The 23,911-nt window shown below is 35.3% G+C and overlaps 1 protein-coding gene across 7 annotated transcripts in view; it reads left to right on the plus strand.

Annotated features, from left to right (window-relative positions):
* The first annotated feature begins 2,147 nt into the window (after positions 1-2,147).
* kif21a (kinesin family member 21A) overlaps positions 2,148-23,911 on the plus strand; it is a 63,857-nt gene continuing 42,093 nt past the window's right edge. For all 7 annotated transcript variants that reach the window (XM_028448803.1, XM_028448806.1, XM_028448808.1 and 4 more), the window contains exon 1: positions 2,148-2,541. In XM_028448803.1, coding sequence (XP_028304604.1) covers positions 2,498-2,541 — 44 coding nt within the window. In that variant the 5' untranslated portion in view covers positions 2,148-2,497. The remainder of the gene's footprint in view (positions 2,542-23,911) is intronic.

Genomic DNA, 23,911 nt, shown 5'->3' on the forward strand with positions numbered 1-23,911 from the left:
ACCTCAATTTATTATCTTACAATTTGCAGGTATTACGGTCGTCACGTATTGATTTTGTAGATCTTAATTTTACAAATACAAAGAAGAATAAGTTTCAAAACAAGTTGATTGATACAGCCTGCAGATACCAATTATCTTTCCGTTATCTAAATACGGTATATCTGTGGTCTTTTGTTATGTTAGTGTTTTTCTCAGATCTTCAACACATTTACACATCTGTAATGCATTTAACCACAGCTGTTTATGTGGCTACATTTGCATCGACTGAAGACTTAAGTCCTCTGCGTCACACACTAACACATTATAATATCTGTCATACATTTTGTAGTGAAATGAAGATAACAGAATCATGGAATATTCTTACAATGTCTATTTAATTTAAGGCTTAATGCTAATAATTGATGGAAAGATGATTGTTTGGTTGAATATGGAATAAGCATGTCTTAAAGCTTAAAAAAACAACGATATCCAGCCTTTATAGTGTTGAGCCAGTTAGAGCAAATCACAGGATGAGGCAAACACTATGACTACTATGGTATACCATGTCCTTGTGATCCATAGTATAAATATGCCTACTAATAGAGTACAGCATGTGCACATATATACAGGCTTACATACAGTACATAAGTGTTTCCCAGATAAAAACTTAAAAGAGCCAAAACATCAGAAATAGTGAAATAAAAAGCCTAAATCTCAGGTTAATTTTAGACCAGACACAGGAAAAGTATTTGCAATGTGACGGAAAGGAAACACCATAAAATAAATCTCTTATTTTTGTTTTCAATACTTTGACAACTTTCACAGGTTTACAATTTACAGAACAATATATCCATCCATCCACTTTCTTACCCATTTGCTCCTTTTTCAATTTACAATATAAAAATTGGGAAATATCCTTTATTTTTTGTTAGTTTTGTTAATTATTGATAAAATACATATACAAAACAGAATGTTTATGAAAAAAGATGTTTTTTTTTATTGAATGTTATGCACAGTACATTCATGCTTCTCAGTAACAGTAAAAAAATAAGTGCATAGAACATACATGACAAACGATATAAAAATTAGATAAATTGTATAAATGAAATAGAAATAAGGTAGATCAGTCTAAGTTAAAGATTACAGCAGTCAGAATTCTAATCAATAAATAAATCATTTATTAAGTTGTGAATAGACTTATTATTGATTAATTTGATGGATTCTATATAATATTGGATATATGCTTTCTATATATTTTTTTTAATATTTTTTGAAATATATGTTTTCAAGTCATAAGTGTACACTATACAACGATACAGAAAGGGGACAAACAAGCAAGAATCATACATACAGAATTGAAAGAAAACAATAAATAATAGTAAATCAGTCATTTTTCCACTTCAAAAATATTGTATATTTTTTATCTTGTAAAATAAAGTCCATTAGTTGTTGGATTAAAGACATATGCACATTATGTTTTAAAAACAAATGTTTATTGGTTGTCTTTCCCATGGCTGTGGACCTGCCACACAAAGTCATGTATAAGTTTATAATATATAATTGATCCATGTGTTGCAGCTAAAAGTTTCCCCAGAGGGTAGGAACACCTTAAGAGGGTTCTGGGAGGTTCCATTGTGTTAAATTAATATATACGTATATATATATATATATATATATATATATATATATATATATGAAATGTGTTTACATTGTATTTGTAATGCATAGTTTTTGAAGAATAAAAGTTCTTTTTAAGAACTTATTGTGCATATAGAAATGTGGCCTCAGCTCTGCTTTGATTCTCCAACTGTTTAAAGGAAACGATCTATTGATGACATACATTTTTATTATTTTATTGATACGATGTACAATAGCTGACATTAACTCATATCTTTATTTATGTATTTATTTTAGTTTTTTGTTTATTGAAAAATACAAAATTTCAACAAGTCAGAATTGTACAATACAAATATATAGAAAAGGGTCATAGAAGAATCACACATACAAAATATAAATAAATAAATTAGTCATTATTTATTCCACCTCAACATTAACTCACATCCTTTCTATGGATACTCCCCTTTATGACGTCACCCCCCAAATGTCGCAAGCCTCGTGGTGGGCGTGGTTTTCTGACGCATTGCGGCTCGGTTGCCAGTGCGCGCACGCATTGACAAGTGAGGTGAGGGCGGCGCAGCGGCGCGCGCGGCCGTGTGTTTCGTGTTGTTATGCACGTGAACGCGCGTGCCGGTGGCTCACATAGCAGCAGCAGCACTTTGTGAGCGCGCGCACAGCAGGAGGAGGAGGCATCATGTGCACCCAGCTGCCCACTACTGCCCACCTGGAACTAGGTTCCGCTCACATTGTGTGTGTGTGTGTTTGTGTGGAAATGGCGCCGCTGAGGTGGAGGTAAGCACGCGCAGTCCTTCAGCTGCTCAGTGCGGGGTCTGCGCACTTTATTGTGGCGGTGACGGACCGTTTGTTCCTCTCCTCACTGAGTTGTTTTGGTCGAGCTACCATGACCACGGGACAAGATGAGAGTTCTGTCCGCGTGGCTCTGAGGTGAGTCTTTGATTAATCCATTAAAACGGTTTTAAATGTTTTATTTATCAGACACCTGTCAGTCAGCGCCGCGGGCCTAGTGAACACCTGCCGCTCAGCATCTGCTTTCATCATCATATACTGTTAGAAATCATTGATTTATCTATTGATTAATGTTATCATTGATTTATCTATTGATTAATGTTATCATTGATTTATCTATTGATTAATGTTATCATTGATTTATCTATTGATTAATGTTATCATTGATTTATCTATTGATTAATGTTATCATTGATTTATCTATTGATTAATGTTAGAAATCATTGATTTATCTATTGATTAATGTTAGAAATCATTGATTTATCTATTGATTAATGTTATCATTGATTTATCTATTGATTAATGTTATCATTGATTTATCTATTGATTAATGTTATCATTGATTTATCTATTGATTAATGTTATCATTGATTTATCTATTGATTAATGTTATCATTGATTTATCTATTGATTAATGTTAGAAATCATTGATTTATCTATTGATTAATGTTAGAAATCATTGATTTATCTATTGATTAATGTTATCATTGATTTATCTATTGATTAATGTTAGAAATCACTGATTCACCTATTGATACATTCACCAAAGCATCACATCCTTTGAACATGAAGACACAGATTTATATTTTTATAATTATCATGGATGGTTAACAATGGTCCTTTATTCCAGATTGACAGTTTGTCACTAGTCAGGTTTTATGAACTATTGTTGTAATTCTGATTTAATATCCTCTGGGACTATAATCATGTCTGAGACATAATCATAATTAACTTTGAAACGATATATCAGACTATGTTCCCATACATTTTGAAATGACTGAAAATGGGGGTTGGGCTCCATTTAAAAATAAATAAAGGCTTATAGCGTCTCATCATATTCATTCATAGAGTATTCATACCAAACTGTATTCTGATCTAACAGAACTAATGGAGGAATAGTCAATTGAAAAATGGGGCCCTTGGCGCCCCGTGACACATACGGGGTAATGGGCCCCATTTATACTGTATATTGGTATGTGCCAATGATTGGGTACCACCAACCGTCATAATATTTGACTGGCAAATAAATGTACTTTTTTTTTTTTAGGGTCCCCTTGAATGAAAATCGGGCTCTGGTTGTCGATGCGTACACATCCATATATTATAGATACCATATTTCAGTGATTTTAACTAGTGTACACAACAACTAGAAGAACAAAGTGAGGGCATCTGAGTTTACCTCCGTACTGAGATTATAACCCTAACATAATCCAATAAACAAATAAAGCATGTGTCAGTTCACAAAAATGTTTGTGCAAAAATTAATTTTCCGGTAGAGTGCATCCGTATTTACAATCTCAGTACGATGCACACTCAGTACATGATACTGGCCTTAAAAGTGCATGTACATGTTGATATGATTTATCCATCCATCCATCCATCCATCCATCCATCCAGTAAGTTCTCCATGCTGCTCAGAAGTTAAAGAAAAGTGCTGATAATGCTAAATACTATTAGAATATAGGGATTATTCAGGAACAATGATTTACATGAGTTAAATTTCTCTATGTAAATAAAGGATCATTAGAAACAATAAGAAAATAACATGTTTTTAACTTTCTAAAAGTGATAGTTTGTTTTTTCTAATATTATAACCTATAGTGTGTCATTAATATAATTTTTTTACATAGTCAAACAAACACGTTGTATTCCATAACCTGTAGGAAAAACTAAACATATCCAGCTCTTGTAAATAAGACTCTTACAGATTGTTTTGTCCATATAAGGAAAACAAGCAGAGAATTCATCATCAGTTTAATCCATATTACTTCATCCCAGATTATACAGTCTTAAAGGGGGGGTGTGGGGTGGGGGGTGTCTTTAAGGTCCAACAGGCCTCAGCTTGAGTCTGTTTAATCGGGTTAAGAACCCAGTTCAGCTGAGCAGTGGTTCTCTGTGATTTCAGCTTATTTATTTATTTATTTATTTGTATGTTGTGCTCACACAGAAATGTGACGTCAGAATGATTGACATTTAAGAGGACTAATAGTCTTGATGATCCACCTAGAATTTGAAGCCAAAATAACATCCTCCACAATACCTTTATATCAATTTTACTTACATTTTAACACTTAATAAATAGGATTTTATTATTGTAATTAGTCTCACATTTTAAATATCAGTAATTTACTGTAACATTGTGCAATCAGCAGAACCAACTACAGAACAGTGACGTGGTTTCAGAGGAACTCTAACATGATGCGCTTCATGCTTGTAGTAACTTTCAACAACATGAGAAATATTAACGAAGATTTTTTCCTTAATTACTTTTCTTAATGTTTTTATTTATTGTATTTTTTGTTTGATATATTTCTGGTTATAATTGTCATCATCTTGTAGGTTTTTGGAGTGATTTTGTTTATTATTGAGGATACAGGAGACGTCCTCACTATTGTTATTTGTTTTTTATTCCGTCTGTTAACTCCTCCTACATCGTTTGTACAATTTTTGACAATTAAACTACCAAAAAATTCTGAAAGTTTCAGAGATTTATGCTTGTACTTTTATAATTTGTAACTTTTAAACCTTTTGACTTGTTACATTTTTTCTTTCACATTAATTTCTATTGGAAATTTTAGCTTTTTCAACTTTTAACCCCTTCATCCCCAGACATTCATTTGACCTTTAACATGTTCAGCTACGACCTTCAACACATTTTAACCTTCTTCAACCTTATTGCTAATGGGAAACTGATGCTAGATGAATGCTAATGCACGGTTATTGCCATTGCTAGGCTATTGCTAGGTTAATACTATTGCTATGATAATGTTAATGCTAGTTAATGGTAACTTTCACTAATGCTAGCTAATGCTAGCGAATGTTAATGCTAGCTGATTTTAATGTTAATGTTAGCTAATGTTAATGCTAGCTAATGGTAGCTATTGCTAAAGCTAGCTAATGCTAATGTTACTGCTAATGCGAGCTAATGTTAATGCTAGCTAATTCTTATGTTAATGGTCGCTATTGCTAATGTTAATGCTAGCTAATGGTAACTATTGCTAATGTTAATGCTAGCTAATGGTAATTATTGCTAATGCTAGCTAATGGTATCTGTTGCTAATGTTAATGCTAGCGAATGGTAACTATTGCTAATGCTAGCTAATGGTAAGTATTGCTAATGTTAATGCTAGCTAATGGTAACTATTGCTAATGTTAATGCTAGCTAATGGTAACTATTGCTAATGCTAGCTAATGGTAACTATTGCTAATGTTAATGCTAGCTAAAGGTAACTATTGCTAATGCTAATGCTAGCTAATGGTAACTATTGCTAATGCTAATGCAGTGCGACGTGGGCCAGCACCTGCATCCTCACTTGCATTTTCTTCAGGAAATGCAAATATTCTATTTATAGTCTTTTTCTGTGTATTTTACTGATATTTTGTGTATTTTTGTGTGTTTACTTTGGGGGCCACCACCCACCAGTTGCACATCTGCACTAGACCCTGGAACAAATTGACCCTAACCCTACAGTATGTAATTCATGTGCGGTTTCCCCCCCAATTGTGTTTACTGTAAAGTTGGTCTTAAACTTAAAAAGTCTAGAATGTAATTTGACTGAAGCTGTAGAACCCTGTGTGTACAGCTTTGAACTGTTGCTGCTTTATTTGTATTGATGTGTCAATAGTTGGTGTGTACAGAGGGGATTGGTTCACTTAAAGTGAGGACTTGCTGAACCTGCCTGCTCAGGTGATTAGTACTACTTTATACAACAAGAAATAGGTTCACATGCAAAACTTCAAAGTGCTTTTAGTCACACAGTCTTTTTACTTGATTTAATAAAAAAATAGTGTAGCATTAGCATTAGCAACACTTGCTACATAACAAGGCAGCAGATCAGTCCAGTGATTTCCATTTGTTTTTGAGGTAAAACACTCATATTAATAAAATCCTACTTTAAACAGTCTTTTCATTTCACACAGTTTGGACAATCATTGCTTTGATTACATTAGGCCTGTGTGATATGGAACAATATTCATATTTCAATAGTTTTCCTCAAAATGGCAATAGGTGATATACTGTAAACTTTCATTATAGTTTTACAAGAAAAACAATAATGGGTCAAAGTCGGTGCTTCACTGTGCTTCATCTACATCTACTACGCTTTACTGTGGTGTGTGGCCCCCTCTACGATGTAACACCAAGACCCTTTTATTAATCGCTAGCAGCACAATATCAACATCATTTTGAGCCACTTTGAAATGGTGTAAAAACCCTTTGGATGTGCTGTGTCTGAGCCACAGACAAGGCACCGCGAGGGATAAAATGTGCACTCCAGACGGTTCTATGATCTCCGTGATTTGGCATATCGACGCCATGTTTTAATCCTTCATTTTTTCATATCATCAGATCACACACCCTGACTTGGTGTCAATTAGTGACACATTCTTATTTCTTTGTTGAAGAGCAGAACAATTGAGATAATGGCTTTAAATAGGCCTCTAGTCTAAACCTCTTAGAGTGTTAAGGTAACGACACGCAGGCATGTAGCGACTGGTCTAAGTGGGTCAGACGGGGTTAACGGGAGAGAAAAATAATCTTGTTAAAATCAACCTCTGTGTTGGAGTAAAGTATCTACGACTAGAACGGGATCCCACTTGGCTGTGAAACAACAACAGCTGACAAACCCACAGGGGGTGGGCGGTGCTAACGTAACAAGGTGCTTCAGGATGAGGGAGGTTTGAAAGGAACAAAAAACACTCGTAGTGAGAATGAAGCCAGAAGAAGCTGTTGTAGGAAAACAACAACAAAATGCATTATTCATTGATTTTGTATCATAAAAATCAAATATCAGATTGTAAAATAGTGTTTGTAATGGACTAAAGAATACAGCCCTGGTAAAGGTGCAGTAGCTTTGGAAACAGACCGTAGGTACCATAACGACAGCCATGGCAACAGGTGGACGTCAACAGGATAGTTAAGAACACATGTACTCAGCTAAGCTGCTACGCTTTACTGTGGTGTGTGGCCCCCTCCAGGATGTAACACCAAAGGCTTGAGACGCAATTATCAAAAGTATTTATTAACAAAGATTAAGAAAGTAGCAACAGAACCAAACAAAACGGACTGGAGACCCTGACCCAACTGAACAAAGGTAGGGAGGACACCCAGCGTTCCTCCCTCTAAACTACAAAAAGCTACAGAATCACACAAACGGAACTAGCAGAAATCTTAAACTAAAATAACAAACTTACAGACGTGTCAAATATCATGAGCTGCTCAAGTACAAATACACACTTACCACCAAGCGGGGTCCCCACGCTCAGGAAATACCTGGAAAAGTTACAGAATTTAAACAAACTATTTTCCAATCTTAAAAAGTCACAAACTAATTATAATGTTTTGGAAATATAGCCCATTTTATATTTAAAATATGTTCAACCCCAAAGATGTTAAGCATTATTATACCAGCAGCGTCATTGAGCAGGAATCAACCAAATGGTGGATCTGCTGCTTCTCCTGGTCCTGGATGAGACCTTTACAAATCCTTTCAGCCAATCAGAGAGCTTTTTAGAAGTGGAGTGCATGTTTTGGGGCGTGACTAAAGTTCATGGTCTTGATTCAGAACTAAGTCATGAAACTTTGTTAAAATATTTTGGAAAACTTTTTGTCCCGATCCAATATTAATATCAGATATTGGTCCACTATTCTGAATCTAAAATCTGTTTTATTTGATTTATTTTACACATTAATTCATGTGGGGGTTTTTGCTGTTGTTGTTTTGTGTTTTCTTGTCATTTTGTGCATTTTTCTGTCATAATTTTTTTAGTTTGTGTCTTTTGGTCATTTACTGTAGTAAGTTTTTGGAGTCATTTTTTTGTCCTTTTTAGAATCTTTCTCTAATTTTGTATGTTATGAAACATCTAGAAGTGGAGTTTAAATACAGTATATACAGTATTAAGTAAAACAGGATGAATGATATTGGAGTGTGTAAAAGGTGTAATGTAGCAGTACTTTTGGATTCTGTCCTATTGTAATTTTCATCTTGTCATCTTGGACTCATGCTAATGCAACAAACTGTGTAGATCTTTGTTTCTCGTAATTTCTGCATCTTCTAGGTATTTTTTCTATTCTTCTTCCCTTTTTATTTAAGAAAAGCTGTGGATAGAGAAAACTGTAACTCATGTCTCTTTAAGCGTTCCACAATGTGTGAACGTGTTGCTAAGTTACCAGGACTATGAATAACAATAGTTTTCCTGTTTCCTCGCTGAGAACTCGTCTATGAACAGATTTGGTTCTTTACGGTGTTTGTTCTTCTACAATTTCCTCCCAAGTTTTCTTGTTGTCAACGCTGCCATTTTGATAGTGTTAAAAATAGGGATGGGAACCTAATGGGTGCCTCATGATACGATATGATACACAGCACACGATAACGATTATCTCACGATATGGCGATACTGTGATTATCAATATATTGGTCAGAAATCAATCTACGATAATCTATTTAAGCTTAAATGAAAAAATACCATTTTTATTTTCTATCTCTGAAAAACAATAAATATAAAAAGTGTCCTATGAACAGTGACACTATTTTAGTGCAACATTTCTGTAAATAAGTGTCAACATATCAATGTAAACTAATAAGTATCTCCAATAGTGCTTTATGTAAACAATAAATATGGTCTTTATTACCAGTGACGTCATTATAGTGAAATATTACAGTAAACAATATATTGGTTCCTTCAACAAACAGTGACAACATTTCTGTAAAGACGTATCTGTACATTTTAGTGAAAAAACGAAAGGTTTTGAAAAAAAAAAAAATCGGATAAAAAAGAAATTATTCTTTGCGGGAACGTATCGATAATCGATCGTGTGGAAAAATATTGCGATATATTGCCGTATCGAGATATCGTCACACTCCTAGTTAAAAATAATTTACTGTAAGTGCAACAGTTTATGAAGACTACAAAACCAGTTAGTTTTCAGGTGTTTTGTAAGCCAGTATTGTTAATAACCTTGATTAAATATATGTAACGTTAACCACAGTTTGAGCCACAAAATAAGTGTGTTTGATCCGACGTCCACATTTCCTCATTTTGTGTATTTTTCTCTCATTATAGGAATTTTTGTTATGTAAATTTCTCTTATTTGATGTGTTTTTTGAGTCATTTTTTTGTATTTTTCCCCCCTGTGTGTTTTTGTAGTTTATTTTCTTTTTTTTGTTATGATTTTTTTTTTACTGTCTCTCTTTTTGTGTTTTTAAAGTCATTTTATGTTTTTTTTTGTTGTCGTTTTGTCTATTTTTCTCATTTTATGAGCTTATGGAGTTATTTTGTATTGTATTTTATTATCATTTTGTATATTTTTTTCTCATTTTGTGTTGTTTTAATCATTTTATGAATTTCTGTTATGTGTAAATTTTTACTCATTTGATATGTTTTTGGTGGCCGTTTTTATATTTTTATTTTCCTTTCATGCATTTTTGGATTCATTCTGTGTGTTTTTGTTGTCCTTTTGTCTATTTTTCTATCATTTTGTGACGTTAATTTGAGGGCCGCACAAAATTAGACCGAGGGCCACATGTGGCCCCTGGGCCAACCGTTGCTTATGTCTGACCTCGATGATTTTATTTCTGTAATCATGACCTGCTTTTTGAAGCACTTCTCACTCTAAGATGATGCTAAGCTTAGTCTACATTTGAACTGAGCTCTGCTCACAAATAGCCACTGGAGCAGCAGTTATATAGTTATCTATATCATGACCTGATGAGTCAGCACATTTCTACCAGATGTACAGAAAGCCTCCTCATGGTCCGTCCCCAAGCAAAAAAAGCAGTTACATAAAAGTAATGGTTTTATGTAATGAAACTCTTTAAATGAAGCAGTAGAAACAGTTTTTTAGTTCCTTTGTCTTGTGTTTTCTCCTCATGTTGGTTTCATATTGTACTGACCTGTCTAATAAAGGGTAGCTGGGTTCTAAATGTGGCAATGGTGACACAAATAGTAGAGGGATGTAACCTAACATCCATCATGAATCTGCCAACGCACTGTCACAAATAGCTGTGTTTGCTGCCACCTTGTTTAGTAAATCACTGGTGGGATTTAAGCTGAGTTTCTGTCAATAACTGGGATTTGACCCCTCCATGGAAAAGTATTTCATACAAAAGATGAGACAAAAGTTGCATTTGTGGCTACTTTCAAGTTGCATACACACTTTATATATGTATTTTTGTAGTTACATTTCTATTTATATTATTGTATTTCTTTTTGTATTTGGCAATTGAAAAGTTTCCATATCTCTACAAATATTTATCGTAAGAGTTTAATGTTTACATTTCTGAAAAGCTCATCTCAAGTGGAGTATTTTATTTTGTAGGACCAAAGCTGTACGACCTACCAGTATAAAGATCAGTAGGGGTCAAAGTTCATCACGTCACAATATATATATATATATAAATTGGCCACAAATCAGACTGGTACCATTGAACAACATTTGAGGGGAGTGGTGGCCTAGTGGTTAAGGACGCTGGGCTTGTGGGCTTGTAATCGGAGGGTTGCCGGTTCAAGCCTCACCGGGGCCGTCACTGTGGGATGTTGAGCAAGTCCCTTAACCCCGAACTGCTCCCCAGGCGCCGCAAAAATGGCTGCCGACTGCTCCTCAGGGATGGGTTAAGTGCAGAAGACAAATTCCAATAATGTACTAACATTACATGGCCAATTAAAGGCGAAAGCCCGATTTAATCTAATCTAATTTAATTTCAATGTGTGACCTTGACCTTCGCTTAGTCATATTTAAGGTCAAGGTCAGTCTTCTGTTATTACTTAAAATGTAATTAGTAAAAAGAACAAACTTCAGATACAGGTTGTTATTTCTGCCGTTTTTTTTAAATTTTCAGTTGCTAAATATGTATTGGCCTTATTAATACATGTATAGTTTTATTTTATCTTCATTGCACTATTTTTTGGGTTCTTCTGTGTTTCCTTCTGTTGTCTTGTTTTATTGAGCTGTGATGACAGTAAATTTCCCCATAATAAAGAATATTCTAATATCCAAACAAACTACCATAGGTCACATGTGTTGTTCATGTTTTAAATGACTTTCTAAGTGAAAATTTAGTATCGCAGCAGTTGAAGATTTGGTCCAAATTATAATCCATGCTCAAGAAAAAAACTAATTAAAGGACTAATTAATTAAAACAGAGATGGACAATATTATCGGTCCACTGATACATCGTGCTGTATTAGCTATAAAATGGGATATGTTTTGACATCGATTTTTCCACCGATATTTAAAAAAACTGATATATGATGTTTGAGACAACATAATGAAAATAAATATGGCTTTTTTCCATAACTGTTTTGCACAGATGATGTTTAAGTTGTGGAATACATGTAGCGTAGCCATAAGCTGTTGTGTTATTGAACCTAAAATAAGCTTGGTCTGGAGCAGATCTGTGTATTTATCGGTTTTAGTAAAAATCTGAAATCTTGTGCTGGAAAATATAATTGGCATATCAGAAATATCCCTAAATAAATCCCTTAACCTTGTAGCTTCAGAGGCGGAGCCTTTAACGGCTTCTATTTCTGATACTGTCGTAAGTTTGGCACGGCAAATGAAAACTGCTGAATCAGCAAATGTCCTTTTTAAAACTCAGGAACAGTTGTGCCTTTGAAAAGATGCACATCCAAATGATTTATTAAAAGAAATATTTATAATTGGTTCACATGTAAGTCACTCAACAAGCAGTAATAATAACTAACTTACACTGATCTTTTTAAAGTTTGGCCCAACATGTACAGTATGATCATAGTTGTTTGGAGTAGTGGTGAAAAAAACTCTAACCTCAATTTTATTATCAACCAATATGAATTCATTCTTAAATTTCCAAAGATCATAATTAATCTTTACATTTATAATAATTTATCTTTTTTATCCCTATATTGTTTTGCACTTTTTTAATAACTGTAATGTTTGTATTATTTTAACATGTTCTGCACTAGGAGTGTGACAATATCTTGATACGGTGATATATCGCGATATTTTTCTGCACGATCGATTATTGATATGCTCTGCTAGGTATAGATTTTTTATTTATTTTTTTTCAAAACCTTTTTACCGTTTTTTTACTAAAATGTACAGGTACGTCTTCACAGAAATGTTGTCACTGTTTGTTGAAGGAACCAATATATTGTTTACTGGAATATTTCACTATAATAATGTCACTGGTAATAAAGACCCTATTTATTGTTTACATAAAGCACTATTGGAGATATTTCTTTGTTTACATTGGTATGTTGACACTTATCGGAGATTTATTTCTGACCAATATATCGATAATTGCAGTATCGTCATATCGTGGGATAATCGTTATCGTGAGCTGTGTATCGTGAGGTACCCAGAGGTTCCCACCCCTATTCTGCATTGTAAACAGGAGAAGCTCCCAAATATTGTTATACTTTGTATAATGACAATAAAGGCACTGAATTGAATTTACATGTTTTAATTACACTACACAGTATTGAAGGTGTTTGTGATGATTATAAACCACCTTTAATTGATGAATTCCTTGTTCAACATTGTCTTGATTGAGGTTTTTTTTAGTGGGTGTGGCTAAAGTCGACCCCCCGCCTCAGAAAGTTGCATATTTAAAATCTGTGGGTATTTTGATCTCCTGCTGCAGGTGCCTCAGTGATGGTGACGTCTTTGTTAATATTTAGCGTTTGTGATGGCATCACGTATAAATGTTTAACTTTTGGGCTGCAGCCACTTCCACTCCACCTAGAATGACTTGTTTACCTTTAAACTGTTATCTTCTATCAGACTGGAACGCTGCAGATGGTGTGTCGCGTGTAGACTAGACACACACACACACACACACACACACACACACACTGACTTTAGTCCTGGTTCATAATTAATACAGATTTCTGTCAACACATGGTTCAATGGCTTCACACTTTAATACAAATATTTACATTTTTCTCTTGGAAATTCCATTTTATTCTCTCTAGTAATTGATATTGTTCTGCCCTAGTGTTGCATTTTGAGGCTATGAATAATATTTCAATTAAATTCAACTTGTATATTTTAATTTACAACAGTCATCTCAATGCGCTTATCAAAATATATAAAATTCATAATAAGAAAGAAAAAACCCAACAAGATCCACTTTGATTTACAAAAGGTTTTAAATCAGATTTTCTTGATATTAATCAAGATTTGATGGTGTTGGGAAGTTATATTTCAAATTACTAACACTTGAACTAGGGCTGGGTTATTATATGATTATTTTGTATCAGTCACGAATATAATCACAAATATTTACCATATTAGAGAAAAATGTGTGCTTTTATTGCACTACTTTTAAACAAACAGTATGTGTATAATTTACAGTGCAAAATGAAGCTTTAAAGATTTATTTTAATTAAAATAATTTTAAATGTACCAAAGGCTAAATGAATAAATACACTATTACAGAGTTCATTTAATCATGGTGAACAAAATCCTGATAACAATTAAAATTTGATTAATTGTGCAGCCCTAACTGGAACTATTTCCCAGACTGCATCATGGGAACATTCATTAAGACCGTTTACAGTCCAATAAGGCTTTCCCACTATAGCATTAACTCAGTTCAGCTCAGTTAGCAGGGTTTGTCATAAACTTATCGTACCATTTACAAAGTCATTTTTTCATATATAATACTGTAACTAGACTAAAGATTGTAGAACGCTGATTCTTGTCTGGACTGGAACGTCACTGAAAGAAACTCTCAGCGAGCCGATCAAGCTGAGTCGTTTGAATGAAAAAACACTTTAGCTAACAGACTGTGCGTTGTCTAACCTCTCTCTGCTCTGATTATGGGGGGTGGGGGGCGGCGGCAGTCTGCGCCCTGACCTCCATCACTCAGGAAGCAGCAAAGCATTTATCAGCCCACCACAGGGATATGGTGTGCCCTCGTTTGTTCTGGAAAAAACATTTTTCATAAAGCAAAGCATCCCATAAACACGGCATTTTAACTTCCTTTTTTGAGTAAGTTGAACCAATGTTCTCATGGCTTTGTTTTCCATCATGACTGTGATATTTAAGTGGGTGTCAGGGAGTTATGACCATGAGTGAAAACATAGCTGTGCACATTCTTTCTTTCACATTGATTAGAGCTGGGCGATATGGACCAAAACTCATATCTCGATATTTTTTGTTGATATACCATATTAATCTGGATATTTTTTACTCAAAGTCTTGTGAAAAATGCCACACAGGCTCATTTATTAACAAACAGCTACACAATATTTGCCACTTTAGGCTTTTCCTCCTATAAATGGACAGCACGTGTGAGTGAGTTCTGTAGTGTGGCTTGTTTAGATGAATTTCTGGGTTAGAATGCATTCATAAATCCATTTAACGCTGCTTTTCGTGGTGTTCTGAGAAGTAATGAAAGCAGCAAAACAAACTGTCTGCTGTGATTGTCCTCTAGAGTTAAAATACATAAAACAATCCCAAAATAAAAAGTAAACGAGGCTCTGTCATTCAACAATATTAGCTTTAACTCAGGTTTAAGCAAAAGTGCAACAGCAACTTCACAGTAGCTTAAATGTTCTGATTAAGAAATCAGATAACTACATATTTTATAACATATAACATTACAATTAAAACATTAATAAACTCTTCCCTTAGCATCTCAGAATAGTGGCTGTGGCACACATACAATAACTCAAAGGGTAAACAAGGGGTTAGAGTTAGGGTTAGGGGCGGGCTCACATCGGAATGCCAAAAACTCTGAAAAAACTATGGTGAAAAAAAAATATATATTATATTTTTTTTTCTTTTTTTAAACTCAAATTTGCAAAATAAAAATAGTTTTTATCTACAAATTCGATAAATCTATTTTTTGCCCACCCCTAGCCTGATCCAACCAGCTAGTTTAATTTCATTTACTTTATAGATGTGAATGAAATAATCCTTTTGATGGCCCTCTGTTGCCCATGGTAACGGTATGTTAAACATGATGACTCAATTCATCTTTTATTCAGACACACCAGTTTTATGTCCAGCTGGAATCAGATTATGAGTTTAATTCTTTACCTCCAGTAGTGGTCACTATGACAACCTCTTAAATGTCACGCACCGCACACAGTGTTATTGTGTGTGTGCACACGGAGGGTCATAGTGTATCTGGGACTCAGGAAATGGAAGGATTTGTGGCATCGTTTCCTGCTCATCTACTGCTACAGTGTGTCTGTACTAATGCTTCTGTACTAATGCTTCTGTACTAATGCTTCTGTACTAATGCTTCAGTACTGATGCTTCTGTACTAATGCTTCAGTACTAATGCTTCTGTACTAATGCTTCAGTACTAATGCTTCTGTACTAATGCTTCTGTACTAATGCTTCAGTACTAATGCTTCAGTACTAATGCTTCTGTACTAATGCTTCTGTACTAATGCTTCTGTACTAATGCTTCTGTACTAATGCTTCTGTACTAATGCTGAGGCTAAAAGCAGAACTGGGGCTCTCGCTGCTAAAATTGTCACTTAGTTCTAATTGTACGACATGGCTCTTCAGAAGCAATCCCTAAACTGGAGCAGCAGGATAGATGAACTATACTGATGTTTAATTAGTGCTATATTAAACAGTCATGTTTCAGTAGTAATGGCAGCTTAAGGCTAATTAGTCAAGAAATGTCATTAAAATAAAGGTATAGTATCCCCATATTCTCAGCATGTCAGGATTACTGCTCCTAGTGTTACTCTGTAGTGCGTTTTATCACTTAGTTATGTGTCATTCAGTTCCTTAGACCAGTGTTTCTCAAATAGGGGTACGCAGTGTCACTTCAGGGGGTACTGGAGAGAGGGGAGTGGAAAATGAACAAATAAAGTCAGTTTTAGTCCCACCCCAGGCGTGAGATGACCAGAAATGATTCAGGAGCCACTAAAGCAGTAATTTTAAACCTTGGGGTCAGGACCCCATTTGGGGTCACCTGAAATTTCTGAAAAATGAAAATAGATTTATAAAGTAGTATTATTTTTTTTAATTATTAAAGTGCACAATCTTTATTTAAGTATTTCCATACTTTCACCTTGTGAAATATAAATCTAGTTCAACTAAAATGAATAAAAAACAAATTCTAAAAAAACAAGTTATGATGAACTACGGCCAGGTCTGCATGTACAAAACAACAGCAACAACAACACAGTGAGGGGTGTTTAGAGTCCGGTAGCCCGGCTTCAAAATTTCTTTGGGGTCACCAGAAATTCTTTAAAATGGGGTCACGATGCAAAAAAGATTGTGAACGACTGCACTAAATATGGTTGATTTACAAAACTAGTGCAGTGCTCGTGGGAAGTATGTGTTTGAAGGTTGGATGTACAGAGGTGTACTGTACATACTGTACATACTCTGTACTCTGTAGTGTTATAGTGATTTACCTGGTTTAATGACATGATAAATGTGTTGTTTTTCTACTTTTTTTTTTAGTTTTCTTTGGTGTATTTTTCTGTAATGTATGTTTTTTGGAGTCGTTATGTGTATTTTTCTATCTTTCTGTTTTCTTTTTGTGCATTTTTTGTACAATTATAGTTTTTGTTGCCATTGTAGTGATTCTGGACTCATTTTGTGTATTTTTTGTATAAATATTTGGTTTTGTGTTTTTGACTAATTTTCATATTTTTTGTTGTTTGGTGTATTTTTCTGTAATGTGTGTTTTTTTTGGAGCCTTTTTCTATATTAACAGTTATTTTGTTGATTTTTATTGTCATTTTGTGCATTTCTGTTGTCGTTTTGTTTACTTTTTGTATAAATGTTAAGATTTTACTCATTTAGTATATTTTTATTATATATACCTTGCGTGTGCACGTGCATGTGCAAATACAACGTTGCACATCTTTGAACCAAGCTGCAGCCATGTTTGCAGTATCAGCTCGTGGTGGCTGCCTCTCAGCCTGGGATCTTGGGGGCGTCTGGGGGGCTGCTCGGCCGTGGGGGGGTGGCCTGGGGCTCCCTGGCCCCCACTCTTTCTGCTGCCCTGGCTGCATCTGCGGGCCCAGGGAAGTTCCTGGGTTTGCGGTAGCGTTTTTTTGCACATATACTGGTCTACGATGCACTGGCACACCTTGGGATGTGGAATAAAACTCATACTGGGTTTAACTTTAGACACGTTAATCCTAAATACCTGCTTTAGGTACTACCATTCACTCATTCCCCCTGTTCACAGCCACCACCATTATAGATAAGCTTCACACGTCACTATACTGGCTGGATTACACAACATAAGCACAATATATTCTATAACTTCACATCTCACCCTCACTGTAAAACAATCTATTCTTCCCCACCCTTTCTAAAAAAAAAAATAATAAAAAAACAATTCAAATTGAACCCTGTTTGTACTTCATGTTTTCATGTGAAGTAGAAAACTGTTTTAAAATGAGATTGTGCTGATGTTGCAGTGAGTGGGTCCTCTGTAACCTAGAGTTGTAGTCTAGTCATTTTATTCTCCTAAAGACCTAAACGTGTTCATCCACCAACAATTGGACGTGAATTGCTATTGATTATGATTGATTGACAGGATGACTTGAGGCATGTAACAGCAACGAGCTGCAAAGTAATTAATGTTCTCGTTCCAGTCATTTTCAACTTGTCTGACTAGTTCTGAGTTTTTCCAGTATGTTTGTAAGAAAAGACAAGCCACACCCTTCTGGCACGCAGTGTTGTTTAAAACCATTTTCAAAGCCAACGGCCTCGACACATATACACCTGTGCTGCTGAACTCACCAACGCTGCTTTGTTTTGTTTGGCTCTACGTGTTTGGCTCTACGTGTTTGGCTCTACGTGTTTGGCTCTACGTGTTTGGCTCTACGTCAGCCCTTGTGGGGCCGGTGACGGCGTGTCCTTTCCCTGACGCACACTTTCTCTGGCGAGGGCGGTTGTGTCTTCAGTGTGATGCGCTCACACTGGCCTCAGTGTCTCCTCTGTGGAGGACAGTGGAACGTTCCGCTGTAACATCTCCTCTGCACTGGTCCTCAGTGTTCACCTCTTTATGTTTGTTATATCAGCCCTACTTTTTCCTCCACTCAGGGATTTCACTTTTCATTTTTGATTTTGTAGTGCTGCAAAAGAGTCTGTCAATATAAATAATATAGTTTTTCTCACTACGGTAACCCCTTACATATTTAGGCCGGGGTACCGGACTCCAAACACCCCTCACTTTGTTCTTCTTCTTCTAGTTGTTGTGTACACTAGTTAAAATCACTACTGCTGTGTTATTCCTGAACAGATTGGGCTGAAATATGGTAGCTATAATCTATGGATGTGTACGCATTGATGCTCAGAACCCGAGCCCCAAGGAGCCCCCCCTCCCCCAAAACAAACAAAAAAAAGTGGATTTATCATTTATTTGCAAGTCAAATATTACGATGGTTGGTGGTACTGAAGCATTGGCACATACCAATATATAAATGGGGCCCATTACCCCCCCAGGGGCCTCATTTTGCAAATGACTACTCCTCCGTTAGATCGGAATGCAGTTTGGTATGAATATTCTATGAATGAGTATGATGAGAAGCTCGGGGCCCTTGTTTTGAAATGGGGCCCGGGGGCCCACCCCCCATTTCCGGTAATTTCCAAATTTATGGGAACAGTCGTGATATATTGATTCAAAGGTAATTCAACGTAGATTACGATTATGCCTCGCACAATTCGATTAGGGGCCCGAGGGCCTTTTTTTGGCAATTTCCATTAAAGTGTTTTTCTCATTTATTTGTGAGTCAAATATTGTGACAGTTGGTGATACCGAATCATTGACAAATACCAATATATGACTGGGGCCCATTACTCCTTGGGCCCATTTTTTTAAATAACTACTCCTCCGTTAATGCTCGTTGAATCAGGCTGTAATTTGACATGGATGTTCTATGAGTGAATGTGAACAGCTTTTCAGAGACATTTTTTACTCCGTGGAACCGAGTCATTTGACTGAATTCTGGGGAACGTGGTACGTGCTAATTGGCTAGCCCGGCCGTAGTTCATCTGAACTTGATTTTACTATATTTATGTGCTGAAGTTGCATCTAAAGGTTGCTAAAAATACCCTGGCTCCAAAGTGCTGCAGCAGTATTTTGAGTATCCAAAGAGGAGAACCCATTGGCCCTCATTTATCAACTGTTCGTATGTTCAGATCTGAGCGTACGACGTGCGTTGGACCAAATTCACAAACCTAATTCAAATGTGCACAGGTTCTCTCTCTCCAGCCTGACTCATCGAAATGTAAACAATTGTTTTGTTCACATATCAGGGATTTATTTTCTTGCCAATGTTTGTTTGACATCAGTGGGCGGGGCCTCCGAACCAGGAATATTTGAGGGCGTAACATGTTAATGACGATCAAATTCAGCCGCAGCGTTTATGAACACCCGATCATTGGTGCGCTGGGATTGGTCAGATACCAATGTTTCATCAGTCACACGTTGGTCCTGCCTTTCAGGGATTTCTTATTATTGATGCTTAGGTTTCAGCTGTTATACATTGTGTAAAAATGAACACAGCAAACAAGCAAAACATTAATGTTAGAAAGTTGGTGAATACCTGGAATGGTTGTCGTTAAGTTGTTACGTTAAAGCTGATCTCCAGAGTTTCTGAGAAACGTCTCGATGTCCCGCCCTAATTCTCCACTTCCTCCCACTGCCTCTCCCAATCTACCAGAAGCCACGCCTCTACTTTTCTGCACGCACATCGTGGAACATAACAAGGTCACATTGATATAGATCTATGGGTCAGGTTAGAGCCAAAACCATATTTACTTGTTTCTGTGTACAGTTCCACATTCACGTTGATTGACAGTCTCAAGAACAGGAAGTGGAAGCCTATTGGCTGGGCACACTCGTTTCCATGTGTATAGGCGTTTATAGGAGGAAGGAGGGACTTATATACATTAATGTATATGAATGACCACCAGCAGTAAAACATAGTAAAGTAAAAGAATGATACATAAACATAGATTTATCAAAAACTCCAGATCTCAGCTTTAAGAACTTTAGAAAGTTTTAAAACACCAATGTTTCCACCCAAAGACTTCAAACTTATATGGATTAGCAGCTATCATTAGCTGGACATGCTTAGTTTTGTGCCCCGATGACCTTTGACCTGACCCTGACCCAGAATTCTGCTTCTCTAATAACGCTTAAACAACAATATTTTTAAAATAGACCAGAAACCGCATTTCTTTTCTGAGCAGTGATTTTTTTTTATTCTTTGTTTGTGATGATACAGCAAGAGACTAAATTCACCTTTTATTTAAAATAAGCACATACAGGTACATCTAAAAAATAAAATCACAAAGAAATGTTTTTAGTCACTTGTTACAGAAAGTGAAAGTCATACAGTATATCAGAGGTGTTAAACTCATTTTAGTTCAGGGGCCAAATATGAACAGTTTAATCCTTAGTGAGACACAGATTTTATGCTGGAAAACAAGTAATTTCATTATTGCACTTCTACGTATACATAAAATACATAATATGTAAGACACTGACTATATACAAGCAATAAGTGACAGATCTCTGTCCCAACAGGATCTTCACTTTAAATTCCCTGGATTTCGTGACTAATTTCTATTTATTTAAGGGAAACATTATTTCATAATTTGAGGACAGTTTAAGGATTTTTATAAGAATTTTAAAAATGACTGCAATCGTTCGATATTGGCATATTTACTTTCTCCTGCGGGCCAAATTGGATTCTCCAAAGGGCTGGAATTGGCCCCCGGGCCTTGAGTTTGACACATGTGAAGTCTATGATAAAATAATAAAAAATATAGACTCAGGATGACGCATAGCGTGAAATATTTCAAGCCTTTATTTCTTGTTGATGATTAATGCTTACAGATAATGAAAACCCAAAATTCATTGTCTCAGAAAATTAGAATATTACATAAGATCAATAAAAAAACAAAACATTTTAAACAGAAATGTCAAGATTCTGAAAAGTATGTTCATTTGTATGTACTTTATACTTGGTTGGGCCTCTTTTTACATGAATCAATGGAGGTGATCAACCTGTGGCTCAGGGTCAATGGAAGGCCAGGTGGTCTTGATTCAGGTCCTCTGCATTGTTGGGTCAGGTGTCCGTCTTCAGCCAATAGATTCTCTACGTTTAGGGTTCAGATCAGGCCAGTTTACTGGACAATCAAAGACAGTCACTTATTAGTGTGTGTTAATTAAGCACATTCTGCCAGTTACAGTATATCACCATTTTGAAAAAAAAAAAAAAATATTGAGATAAGAGTTTTGGTCCATATTGCCCAACCCTAACGTCAGTATTTATAGCTGACCTTACAGAAGCCAGATGATAAATACTTTTTCAGGACTTTCTCTGTGATAAAGCAACAGTTTCACCACAAGGGTTCCGTGTCACTCACACTGACACAATGGTTCCTCTGTGGTTCCCCTCACACCATTGTTCTGTCTGTGGACACCAGAGGCACAATGAGGCTCTTATTCGTAGTGACCACAGACGGACAGTCTGCTGGCAGGTGCCTTTATTATTGTGGCCTCAATATAAGACAAAACTAAAACCAAATTCATCCACAAACTTGGTTTAAACATGCTTTTGTAATTAGGGCAGTTTACAGTAGATTATTAGAGTCTGAACACAAAATAATGTATGTAACAAATGTTTATATAAATGAGTAAAAAGGGGTTTGTTTTATAATTTGATAAAAGAAACAACAAGAACTCAGACACTCATCAATCTCTATCTCTGGTCAATGACTGATATTTTGGTCATCATATTAATAATAATCATCTTTATAAGACTTTAGTCATTTTAATCCTCCTCACATTCACCCATAGGACATCATCTCATGTACCATTATTGGTTTGACAGATGTGTAAAGCGTACTGATATATCTAAGTAGAAGTTCTCATATTTGATTCAAGTACAAATAAAACGTAGCTCAATTAAATAATACTCAAAGTAAAAGTTAGTTACTTTCACCCCCTACGTTTATTGTTGCTAATAAATCTTGGTACGGTTCCTTACGTACAGTAAACATCTCTGAAACTGAAAAAGGAAGAGATCAAATATACAACAATTGGAACTTAATTTATTTTCCACAAAGTTATCTGTATAAAATAAAAGGTCAAAATGTACAATTATTTGTAAATAAAATAACACCAATGATTTTAAATCAAAATTTAAAAAAGTACAATACGTTTATGAACTCTAAAACTGAGAAAAATCTTCATTATTTACTAGTGTTTTAATACGGTGCATTACGTTTAATCTGATTGGTCGGCTACGATGTGACATATTTGATTGTTGTCTGGTTATTTTATTTTTTGTTGTTTCATAATGTTTGCTGATCATTTCAAAACAAAAACATACAATTTACTCAGTATGTATTGAGTGTATACATTTGTTTGAATTTCTTTACTTTTTTAAAAACACGCTCTTTAATAGGGATGTCCCCTCCGATATGATACCGATATTGCAGCCGATATTGATCCGTTGCGATATCGGCACAAATCATACTTTTCTGACTTATTTTGTAGTGTGACATGTTAGAAACGCTTTGATCATGTGATGTCACTCAAACAGAGAACAATAGTCAGCAACAGGAGGTAAAATCAGTGATTTTAGATGCTGTGTCATAAAATCCAATATTTGTTTTCTGGCTGATTTCGGATTGATATCAATATCGGATTAGGACACCTCTTCTCTTTAAAAAGTAAAATGACTGATTTAGAAATATACTCAAAAAAAGTACAAGTCGCCATAAAAACAACTGAATTACAGTAACGTGAGTACTTATAATCCATTACTTTCACTTCTGTGGTTTCAACTCAAGGTCAAAAAATATTGTGGTCGTTAAAATGTTCATTGCCAGACGAGTTTGTCCTCATGTTGTTTTTTATTAGATATTTTATTTTATAACTATATAACACTTTTCTTCACGTTTCCACATAGCTGGTTAGCATTCACATTAGCATTACCATCATTCAGTCCTTGATCAGTTTAGTGAAAGAGTGACAGACTTGGACAGAGCATAATAACCCAGTATAGTTTTATAGTTTTATAGGCTCACAGTAAGAGGATGTTGACCCTGTTTATAAACCAAACAGCTGCAGCACATTATTATGGATGAAAAAAGCAGCATGTTGTTGTTGTTGGATGTGTTCACCTTCCTATGAACACAGAACAAAACACTGAGATTGAGTTTTTTAAACAAGGCCTTTAAAACTTTTAAAAAGCTTCTTATGTTTATTTGATTTTATTTGCTGTTGGTTTTATTGTTATTTATCTGTTGAATTATTTTTATTTTTTTCTCACTGCCCTTGTCTCTGTAGCACTT

Source organism: Gouania willdenowi, chromosome 6, assembly GCF_900634775.1.
Source record: "Gouania willdenowi chromosome 6, fGouWil2.1, whole genome shotgun sequence".
Lineage (NCBI taxonomy): Eukaryota > Metazoa > Chordata > Actinopteri > Blenniiformes > Gobiesocidae > Gouania > Gouania willdenowi.